The 12,077-nt window shown below is 39.2% G+C and overlaps 1 protein-coding gene across 1 annotated transcript in view; it reads right to left on the bottom strand.

Annotated features, from left to right (window-relative positions):
* The window catches only part of LY75 (lymphocyte antigen 75), a 97,955-nt gene that overhangs the window by 78,356 nt on the left and 7,522 nt on the right, over window positions 1-12,077 (bottom strand). The window contains exons 3-5 of the mRNA XM_017851308.1: window positions 8,642-8,812; window positions 4,941-5,105; window positions 884-994 (exon numbers count right to left, since the gene is read on the bottom strand). Coding sequence (XP_017706797.1) covers window positions 884-994; window positions 4,941-5,105; window positions 8,642-8,812 — 447 coding nt within the window. The remainder of the gene's footprint in view (window positions 1-883; window positions 995-4,940; window positions 5,106-8,641; window positions 8,813-12,077) is intronic.

Below are 12,077 nucleotides of genomic sequence, written 5' to 3'. Positions count from 1 at the left end.
GCTCTGCCTCCCGGGTTTATGCCATTCTCCTGCCTCAGCCTCCCGAGTAGCTGGGACTACAGGCGCCCACCACCTCGCCCGGCTAGTTTTTGTATTTTTTAGTAGAGACGGGGTTTCACCATGTTAGCCAGGATGGTCTCGATCTCCTGACCTTGTGATCCGCCCGTCTCGGCCTCCCAAAGTGCTGGGATTACAGGCTTGAGCCACCGCGCCCGGCGGAATTTTATTGCTCTTAACTCAGTTTTCCTATATGTGTGCAGAGCAGTTTTATACTGAAATCAGTGTTAACTTTAGGTTCTACATTTGTTATAAGTCTAAGATTTTATTTTATTTTTCAAAATTGTCTAATCCTTCCTTTGGGGAGAAAGTCTTTTGGCTAAACGGCATTTTGTTTGTTTTATTCCCTAAAAGACTCTCTTTGAGGTATTTATTTGTATTAGAAAATACAACCATGATGTTGTCAGTACTTAGGTGCTATAGTGGGGAGAGACCCCAGGAGTTTGAAAATGAAGGGATATTTCCATATTAGAGTTAAGCTGCAGATGAAACACAGCATGGATGAGTCACAGCCATGCCAAGTCCTTTAGGGACACAGAATGGCTCCTGGGTCATGTGGTGGAGCTCCTTCTGCTCTTACATAAAAATGCAGGGCTGTTCTAAAGGTCTAAAGGTTCAAATGCCCAGTTGTCCATGGATGGTGTGGTTCAGCTTGGCAATAACAGTACCACAATTAAGAATGGTTTAGGAAGAAAACATTCTTCTGAGAGGTAACCATAGTAAGAGTTGCCAAGATGTGAAACTTTTCTAAGCTATTGGTGAGTGAGAAGCTTTTGCTTTTTTGAAGATTTGTTCTGTGCAGACAGGGTGGGGAGAGAGCAGTTACCTGGATCCCAGTTGAGAAAGTTTAATGGTTTGTGGTCTGACCATTCCCAGCCTCTAGCAGAGTATAGCTGATTTAAACCAATCCAGAAAATTTTAGCAATGCCTTCTTTTTCTGTAAGAATTAAAAAATTTTAAAAAGTGACAAAGTTGCCTAAGTTATTGTCTAAATTAGACTTATTCTACTAATAACAAACAAATGTGCACACCTTGATTGTAAGGCAGCAGTCCCTGTAGGAGGCTGTCTATGCATCAAAGGCAGGCAATGCTAATAGACAAAAGTCTTCAGACTATTGAGAAACCCAAAGGCTGATAAGTTAATTCAATTCTTCTCTCCTATTAGCTTGTCAAATTCCCTTTCATCTAAGGTAAGAACAGAAGCTTCTTAGAGTAGCTGTCTCATTATCTATTTTTAATCCTCTTTTATTAACATAGAAGACTTATCAAAAGCAGTTTCCATTGTACTTCTAGATTTGGAAGATCTGACTGGATTCTAGACCGACAATTTAAATTTATTAGGCACACATATTATTTGCCAGGTTCTAGGGATATAAAAACTGAAATGACAAAGTCCCTGCCCTCATGAGAATTTCAATCTAGTAGAAGGAGACAGACATGGATCCCTCAAATGATCAAGTTTTTCTGGGACTGGATCAGAAATATGTATAGCAGCTGTTTCATAGATAATGAAATACATATATATGGCTCATGGCTCTAGGTCCCAAAGGGTCCAGTTTACACCAGAGATACAGAATGAGTCTCTCACACACACATACATGCACACACACACAAGCACACACACACGTGGTACAATGGAGATAAAGCATTCAAATTTATTATTTGATGACCGGATGCTATCAGCAATTAAGAAAGATAGAAGGTGGGTGGATCACCTGAGGTCAACAGTTTGAGACCAGCCTGGTCAACATGGTGAAACCCCGTCTCTACTAAAAACACAAAAATTAGCCAGGTATGGTGGCGTGTGCCTGTAATCCCAGCTACTCAGGAGGCTGAGGCAGGAGAATTGCTTGAACCCAGGAGACGAAGGTTGCAGTGAGCCAAGATCGCGCCACTGCACTCCATCCTAGGTGACAGAGCAAGACTTGGTCTAAAAAAAAAAAAAGAAGAAAAGAAAGAAAGAAAGATAGCTGGAAAGCAGATATAATTTAGGTAGTGAGGCCAATTTCTGATATGTGACTCAATGTACATATGCCCACAAAAAAATGGATGCAATCATGTTGGTAGGGTTCATGTATATTGGAAAAAGAATGTGCAAATGATGGTAACGATTTTCAATACTGCTTAGGAAGTCACTACTCCTAGATCAGTATTTACACATGGTAGTTTTCAGTAAAGGGGCACTTAATAAAAATTTCTTTTCCAGATTTGGATATTGTGAGTTTTAGAGGTTAAAACACAGTTTTCTTGGGTCTTGGGAAACCAATAGTCATAATTAGGCATATTGATATGCCTAAGAAGCTTTCATACTGGAAAAGGAACTTGAAACATTAGAAACATATATATATTTCTAAAATTAATGGTATGTATTAAATATGGGGCATGTCTAGCCAGGAGTAGGGTGCAATAAGGCCCTTTACCATATTACCTTACTTTCATTAGTTATTAAAGAAAACGGATGCATAAAGAATCATGCAACATTTATTCCTCCAAATGCATCATTAGATTGTTTAGTAGGATGTTGATTGTCACACTTTGGCACTTTTCTCCTTGATTGAAGTCACCAGTTTCCAAATGTCAATATTCTAGGAATCTTTAATTTATTGGCACTTTTCATTCTCAACAATATTTTTTGTAAGTCTTCAGTGAGGTCTGGAATAGAACTCCAATGCCAAACACTAGCCCATTCGGCTTATTTGGCAGATTTTCATTCTAAAGATCTGAATATTCAAGTGCCAAACAATACAGGAAAAGGGTAAAGCTACGAGTAAGAAGCGAGGTCTGAATAAAGCTGTAAACAAAAAGAATGACAAAAGGCTTGTGGTCTTTTAATGATAAAAAGAGATAAAGATATCTAAGAGGGGTACGTAGTATTAACAAAAAAGTAAGCTGGGCATAATCCTGTGCTCCTGTAGTCCTAGCCACTTGGAAGACTGAGGTGGGAAGATCACTTGAGCCCAGGAGTTCTGGCTATAGCGTACTCTGATCACATCTGTGAATATCCACTGCACACCAGCCTGGACAACGTATTGAGACCCTGTTTCAAATAAATAAATAGGGTTCTGCAATTCTATATGTCGATACTCAAATCCCAATCTGATACTTCTTAGCTGTATGCTGTTGGGTATATTATTTCTAAGGATCAAGTTCCTTATCTAGTGATAAACCATTTGTTTGATGAGGTTGTAGTAATGATTAATGGATTTATCTGGAGAAAGTAGGGCTTGCTTACAGTAAGCATTTATTAAATATTTCCAGTTTTTATAAAATAATGTGACAAAATATATCTGAATTCTTAGACAATACATGCTTGTTTACTATATAGCAATAAAGCTTACAGCTTTGTGCAAAAGTAAAAAACAACCCATGAGACCCATTTCTGCCTGCAAAGAACTTACAGTCTTATAAAAGGTGAATCCATTTGTATGTCTGATGCAATTTGTTTTCAAGTCAAACTGACTATTCAAATTTAGGCTCTGATAAATACTTGTGGGTGACTTTGGACAAGTTATATTTCCTCTCTGACCCTCGCATTCCTCATCGGCAAAATGAGGATAACAATAATGTCCACCTCATAAGGTAGTTAGATGGGGATGAAATGAGATAATGTATAAAAAGCATTTAGTAGTCTGTCTGGCACATCATCATTATCATATATTATAATTATTTGTCTTTCATTCAAAGAATAACTCATCACGGACTCAGTAACTTGGGTTCCTTGATTTTAAATATAATATTAAAATTTATTTTATATAATTTCTTTTGAAAGATATACAAGACTCTGGAAAGAGTTATAGAATTTTACTGAGTACATAAAAGAAGTCCTAAATAAATAGAAAAGCATATCATTTTCATGGTTGAGAAGACAATATTGAAACAGCAATACTTTTATTTATTTATTTATTTATTTTTTAAGACAAGGTCTTGCTCTGTCACTCAGGCTGAAGTGCAGTGATGCCATCATAGCTCTCTGCAGCCTCAATCTCCTAGGCTCGAGCGATCCTTCTACCTCAGCCTCCAGAGCAGCTGGGACTACAGGCACATGCCAATAGCCAAATTTTTTTTTTTTTTTTTTTTTTTGGTAGAGACTAGGTCTCACTTGGCTGCCCAGGCTGGTTTCAAACTCCTGGCTTCAAGTAATCCTCCTGCTTTTACCTTTCAAAGTGCTGGCATTGCAGGTGTGAGCCGCTGCACCCGGCCAATTCCTTTTTAATGAATCTATAATTCAATACGATTCCAATTAAAGTTACAATAGGGCTTGCTACTGAAATTAACAAGGTGATCCTTAAATTCTTATGGAAGGACAAGTGGTCTTTTAAAGTTTTTATTTATTCTTGTCTATTAAGTTTTCATAATTAAAAATTAAAAAATTACAACTACCATCTCCCAAACAAAACAAAACAAAGTCCTATCTACTCTGTATCCATGTTATTAAACCCACTTTAAGATTCAGTAAAACACTCCTTGCCCCTGAGGACTGTACCCTTCCACTCAGTGGGAGGACCTTTACTGAGGCCATCTAGTATAACTTAACCATCTTCCTTCCCTTCCTTTAATTCTCTATTTTCAATGTTCAAAGAGTTTAACTGTTCACTTTTGAAAATCCTTTCATTTAGGATTAGGGTGTCAGTCTAATCTTACTACCCAAACTTGTTTTCTGAACATCAATCTCTCTTTAGTTTCCATCACAAGATATATTTCTCAATGGTGAAATATGATTACATTCGGTACTTTTTTGCTTATGGGTTTCAGTGTAGAAGTTTAAATCCCAAGAGAGGTCAGAAAAGACACATACAAAGAAACACATCTGGATATGAAAACAGAAGAAGAAGTACCTTTACAATTTTAGCCAATTTGCTCTATCACATGCAAATAAAATCTACCTTTAAGGTAAGTTAATTCAGCAGCACTGTTGATGCTCAGTAAATCAGCTCCTTGATTCTGACATGAAACATAAGCTTCTTTCCAAGAAAGAGCCGTCTGAGTATTAAATTGGTAGCAACTTCCAAACTGCTCGTTCTTTTCCCAATTATCTTCACAACCATTTTCTGTTGATAAAGACACGTTAGTGATCATAAAGTAAGGATGTAATGTTTTCTATTACTTAGGATGCTTACAAATACTGCAAGTCAATTTGCATACTCTTAGGATATGCCCAAATGGAGACTGCCATCACTCGTTTAGACCATATTTTGATCACAATACAATTGGAATCATAACACACCAAATGACTCAGGCTGGTTGAAGCTTCCACTCTTTCTTATTTTCCACTCTCCTTTTATCCCTATCAATTACAATGCTGTGTTTTCGCCCATGTCCCTGCCTGCCCTCTGCCTGAGATATGAGTCTCAGTGTGCACATGTTGTGAACACTGAGCTAATGGAAAACAAGCTCATTTGAACACAGTGGCAGACTACAGAGGGTCTGCCCACAGCTTGCATAGAAACCACTGTATGTGTACGTGTGTGCACAGACATGCTGCTTAAATGGCCAAGATATTGAGCCCAAGTGACTACCTTATTTGGGAAACTATGTCTAAATTTCTCCTTAATATTTTAATAAAGAATCAAATATATGATATATAATTCACATTACATGATTTATATATGTATATGTGTGTATATATGTGCATATAAACACATATACATGTGTTTGTAGAGTATACATAATTTCAGACAAAGAACCTGCAAGCTGTTTCCTGAATGAGATATAAAAGTTTTTTGACAACTGGTTCAAAATATATTCAGAGCCTTCTGTGTACACCCCACAGGAGGGGAAGTCCAGTGCAGGCTGTGTCAAGTGCATCCCAGGCTCCAACTGGGGGACTTTCCAAAAGGCCTCCTATAGCCAGTTACATATCAGATGTTATACTCATGATCCTATAAGCTGGAAGGGCCTTTACAGATCATCTTGTCTAATGTCCTCATTTCACACACAGGAACAAAGATCTAGAGGTGACTGTGGCAGAGCTATAATGAGGGCACTGGTCTTGTTGATCCTCTGAATGGCACATCCTGCTGCTTCAGCCATTTTTCTATGGCATAAATAGCAACAGAGATTCTGACATTTGGTAAAAACAAAATAGGGTGGATCTGAAAGCACACTGTCGAAAGGTTCATTATTACCACTAAGGCCCTACTTTTGTAAATCCAGAAGCTTCCAGGAGTGGGATGGCCGTGTGTTCGCTATACAACATGACCTCCATGATTTAGCAGCCCTCAGGTTTGAGAAACTCAGTCTTGTTTCTTCCATAAAAAGTAACTCTAGGAAGCATATGCATGCATTAACAACACTGTATGTGTCACACCTCCAAACCCCCAGCACACACAATACCCACAGGAGGCTAAAGGCACCAAGACACATCCCTGTCAAGGCAGCAGGGTACAGTGGGGGTAAGTATGTACAGTGGGGAAGGAGGATAAGGAATCCTTCACCAGTTTCCACAAAAATGTGGTCTGATCCCGACAGGCCATTTCATGGATCTGGGCCTGCTGCCTCTCACCTGAGAAGCAGGGGTTTGCATTGGATAACCTCTAAGCAACCTTTCACATCTAAATTTCTGATTCAAATAAGGAGAGTTAAATGAAGTTGATACCTGGTTGACCAAACTGTTTATTATCAATTACAGCTGAAGAAAATACTGGCTTTTTCTATTTTAGTAGGTAGGTTACAGGTGTTGAGAAGCCTGAGCCTCTAACTAGATACGTAATCCTCAAAGACTGGTCCCCAGACCAGCATTATCAGCACTACCTGGAAACTTGCCAAATTTGGTGGTGCCACCCAAAATCTACTGAATCAGAATCTCTGGGCCCTAGAGACCTGTGTTCTAACAAACTCTACACGTAATTCTGTTGCACCCTGAAATCTGAAGTCTTAACCCAGTATAATCTCTTCAAGTTGCTTAGAACTCTGCATTCTGAAGCCCAGATTCCCAAAGGAGGGATCAGCATTACTAATACCACCTGGCTGGCTGCTCAATGAGTCAGTATAGTGTAGCTGTTTGGGATAAGGACTTCATAGCCAGACTTCCCGGGTTTGAATCCTAGTTCTGATATTTATTAGCTGTGTGATCTTAGGCAAGTTACGTATCTCCCTTGTGCCTCACTGTGATCATCTGTAAAATGGGAATAAAGTATGGTACCTTTCAGGGTTGCTGTGAGGATTAAATGAGTTAATGTATATTGAGAGCCTGAAACAGTATCTGACACCTGGCAGAGCCCTGTTAAGTATTAACTATCATTACTTAGGTCTGGAGCTCTTTCCTTTCTCTTTGCTATAGATTCTTTCAATCTATTGTCCATTAAGTAATATTTTGTGAGTACCTATCACATGTCAGGTACCGTGATCCCCTGCAACTCTCACCTAATTGGTGAGAAACTGTTTTTGTTATGTGCCAGATAATGATGTAATTGCTACTTTGGTCTCCTCTGTCTTTCTAAAGAACAGCAAATTCTTTAGCAAATCTCAGTTTGCTTCTGGTAAGAAGTAATGAGAAAAAGCACTCTGACAAACACACAGGAATGGTGGAAGGAACAGCGTCACCAATTTTGAGAGCCCCAGGAAGATCTATCTCTTCTCCTTCCTGCTCTTTGCTTCAGGCCATAAACATACTTAATACTTCACCATTCTAAAAGTGTTTTTCAACTGATCTCTTTCTTAAACTACCCTTTGCTTTTTTAAATAAAATTATAGGAGGCCACTGTTTTGGACTAAGCTCCTGATCTAGGACTCAAAATCAAAATGGAGTCACCCATGCCAAAGTTCCACTCACCAAACTGAAACAGAGTTGTTATCTGGCCTTTTGGGAAATCAAGAGAGAGAGACAACTGCCTAATTTCCCAAACAGGCCAGTTTCAGTCTTTAATTGGCCTGATTAAAATGAAGTTCCCTCTGTTTTAATGCTTAACCTGAAGTCACCTGATGTTAACCAATCGATTATTTCTCTATTGTTCTTACAAGGAAAGTTACTTTGAAACGACCAATCCACTCTTTGATTTTGTTTTGCTTTCTTCAGCCCTTTTCTGTCTACAAAGCCAATCCTCTCTGTTCAACGAACTGGAATACTTACAGTACTCTTTTATGAAATGAGGTGTTGCCTGATTCTAGAATTGCAATAAAGCCAAATGAGATTGTAACTACATAAATTTGTTGCAATTTTGTCCTTTGCCAACTGTCTCTTCTTCTGCTCCGTGAAACTTGCGAGGCTTACTTCCTTCTGTTCATGCTTCATTCCACTACAACCCAGCTTCTACCCCCTCTAGTCTTCTGAAACTACTAAAGGTCAGCAGCAATTTCCTAACTGTGCATGCTTTTTCCACACTTCCTCTCCTTGAGGTGTCTGTGCTATGGAACACTCCCTCCTTCTTCTCCATGACACTATCCGCCTTGGTTCACTTCCAGGCCTGCTTCTGAAGGCAAATTCATGGCTACACATTACCTCTCTCTCTTCTCCTCCAAACATACACTCCTTATCCAGGATAATATTTTTGCAGTTACTTTTGAGTCACTTTGAACTCTTCCTTCTCCCTGTTGCCTCATATAAATGTACTGCCTTTCCACATAAAGTTTACCAGCCCATACATACCAGGCTTTAAGCAGATGCCCCACTTTCGGTCATATTCATAATTTAAGGTGGTGGCACACCATGGCCCACTATGGTCCTCATCAAGGATGCAATCATGATGCCAGGTCCCATCAACTAAGAATGGAAATTCACAAGGTCTCCCGTAGGAGTTCCCATCTCTGGTATATATCTCTGGGTTGGAGAGGAAGTTGGGGAAAAGAGAGTTAAAAACTGGGTAGTCAAAACAAAACAAAACAAAACTGGGTAGTGGGCTTCAGTTGGCTCATTTCTAAAACTCTTTGAAAAAGAAACATTGTTGTTTAGAATACAATATCCGAGTGTAGGAATTCAGAGCATGGGTGCTGTCAGGTCTGGACATGAATGCCGGCTCCCTGCTGACCCACTGTTTGCCTGTGGGCTAGCTATCCAACCCTCTAGTAGCCTCTGTTTCTGCTTTCGCAAATTGGGGATAGCATTCAGTGATCATCCATGTGAAGCTTCACTTACTGTGGTGTGGTGAGGAGCTGAAATAGCCTGGCTTGGTCAGGTGAGGGTCTACTAACTCTGCTGTGGGCCGCAGAGCACTTCACCAGAAAGGGTGCCCTGGCTGAGGTTATATTTACCTTTATTTTCTTTTCTTTAGAAAGTGTTGGAGCCAGAAAAATACCTTGGAACCACTAAGGGTGGGTGTGGACTTTGGAACCACCTGCAGAATTAGAAAGATGGACAAATAGTCCCATTGTTCAGAGACTGGAAATAGAATTGAGACTGGTTTATAAGCAAGTAAAAGGAAGAGCTGCTGAATTTCTGAGTAGATTCTTGGGGAGGCACAGGGCATGGTGATTTGGGGTGTGAAAGCAGCAGCAGTTTCAATGGGGCTGTCATGTGACTAGCTGGTGGTCAGTGAGGTAGTAGATGTAGCTTTTATTTTAATCATTTTCCCTGGTACATGGGGAGGAACTGAAAAGTGAATCCAACCTCAAATATGCCTGGAAATGCTGGAAAGAGTGTTTGATACTTATATCAATACTAATTCTCTTGGAAAGGTGTTTTTATAGAACGGCTAACTCTGTATCTCTTTCTGCCACAATTTTCCAAATCCTCAATTTGCTAAAAACCTCAGTCATTAACAGATCAAATAACGGTCATTAGATAAATCATAGTAATCAAATATTATCACCCTTTACCAGGCAATTAGGGTTCCTCAAAATGTCTCACAGATGTGCTTAAAAGTGTGCTTAAGACAGTATTTGATTCTACTTTCTTTTTCTCAAGTATCTGTCTAACTAAAGTGTGAGGCCATTTAACAGCCTAGAATGTATTAAGCAGAACTATAGCAAAAGGTAATAATAATCTGGATGCTTTTCTTCACAAATAGTCTTTTAAAGATCACTGGCTTTATTTTCCTATGTCATATAAATAGTTTTCAAAAGGGTACTTCTGTTAAAGAGTAAGTTGACCTTACATTTTGTAAGGATTCTGCTTATTTCCTGTGTTTCAGTTTAATTGCATCAAAAACCCCCCAATAGCTCATGACCAATTTCTCTTCCCATATTACAAACCTAAGAGGACAGTCCCTGAACACAAGGACTGTTCCTTGTAGAACCATCAGTTTTCTTTTCTAAAACCTTTGATTTTTGGAATATAAAGTGCCTTGGTATACACTTCTGTCATTTGTTCTTTATCATAAACCTGTGAGATCATAGGGGAAGTATTATATTTGTCTGGGAAATCCCCATTTTTGCAGAGTAGTCAAGTGAGACATTCAGGCACTCAGCCGCAAGTGACAGGGATGAAAATAGGCTCTCTCTGACTGGACTCTTGACCTATAAGGACAACTTGTGACATCAGTGGGTGCCTTCTCAAGTTTCAAGTTAAATTTCATAGCTCAAAGCTGGGCTTCAATTAATAAGCTCTCTAAGTCACAATACATGCTTTGAAGAATGATAAGCATACAACCACCACACCAGAAGCAGCTACATTGCGCTAACTGTTCACTAAGTGTTTTGCTCCCACACATTCTCTGCTGATGCTGGACCTCTTACATGCCATGGGCTTCCTTAGCAAGACAGGCTTTCCTGGGAAGACTCTTCTCTGAATGTGCAAATTTATGGTGATAGCATCCTTAAAACAACAGCTTTATTATGCAATAGGTACAAATTTGTGAGATGAGGTGATTATGCAGAAAACTAGCAAATCAATCTCATCAGTAACATGAGACAAAATAGTTTCAATGGATAAAGAGGTTGTTGGCAGGCTTCTAAGAGTTGCCCGAATTCTAATAGTTCTGCAGCCACTCTACCACAAAAAGTCCATTTCCTCTTCATAATTCACCAAACATTCAAAATTTGAAAAGTCCTGGTGAGATCAAGGTATCTTAATGTTATAAATGTACACCTGGGTGCCAGGTAAAAGCAGTTCACTCATAAAATTTATACAACTTCAGTTTTCTCTGAGATGAACATGACTCACACAGGATGGGAGTTGGGGTGAGAGGCAACCCAAGGCACAGTGATAAATTAATGTTCTTGTATCACAAGTGAAAACTTTGTTTATACTGCTAAAGCCAAGGGGGAAAGAAAGAAGCTGTTTGGGGGAAAGGAATACTGGTTTTGAGCCCTAGCTTGGCTGTAACAAGCTAGGTAACCTTGGATTTCACTTTGTTGGGACTCAGGTATCTTGTATGTTTTGTTTATATATTGCTAGATAAGAAGGTGGGAACAACAATCAGTATTAAGAGTCTGAGAGAGGAGTCCTAGAGAAAGTCCCTAACTTAAGACAGCAGTCCCTAACCTAAGAACAGAAGGGATATACATAAATTGAAAAGGGTAGAATTGCCAGGACTTCATATTTGATTATACTGGAGTGGTGGAAGAGGCAAGCCTGAAACCTCTCGGGTGACTTGCTAATTTCTGACATGTAGAACTTAGATGGTACCAGTCACCCAGACAGAAACAGAGAAGAGGTGGCAGGTTTGGCCCTGGCTTCTGTGCAAATTAAAACTTGAGGTATGCCTTGACTAGCCACAACTATATATGCTTTTAAAAAAAAGCTTTAGTGTTTCAAACATTATATTTGAAAAAGTCAAGAAACATTTCATGCCTGTGGGCTATGCTGGTGGCATCGCTTAGCTCTCTCTGGGTGGTCCCCTGCGTAGGTCCTTAACCTTTTTTGTGCTACTGATCTCTTTGGCAGCTGGGTGAAATCCACAGTCCCCATCTCAGAAGAACATTAGAAATGCATAAATAAAATACATAGGATAAAAAGGAAAACCAGTTATATTGAAATGAAGACACTCTGGGGACTGAGGGAGTTTAAGATTATAACTATGCCCCTCAAAAGAATTAGATCAGGAGACTAAAAGAACACTGCCAAGAAAATTATCTTTTCTGATCCCTGGACAAATACAATGAAACAAGTTAAATCCAATTAAAAGGCTTTTTTTTTTTTTTTTTTT

The sequence above is a fragment of the Rhinopithecus bieti genome, unplaced genomic scaffold (assembly GCF_001698545.2).
Source record: "Rhinopithecus bieti isolate Rb0 unplaced genomic scaffold, ASM169854v2 scaffold_34391, whole genome shotgun sequence".
Lineage (NCBI taxonomy): Eukaryota > Metazoa > Chordata > Mammalia > Primates > Cercopithecidae > Rhinopithecus > Rhinopithecus bieti.
The sequence above is the reverse complement of the archived record's forward strand: the minus strand, read 5'-3'. Positions and strand labels throughout refer to the sequence as shown.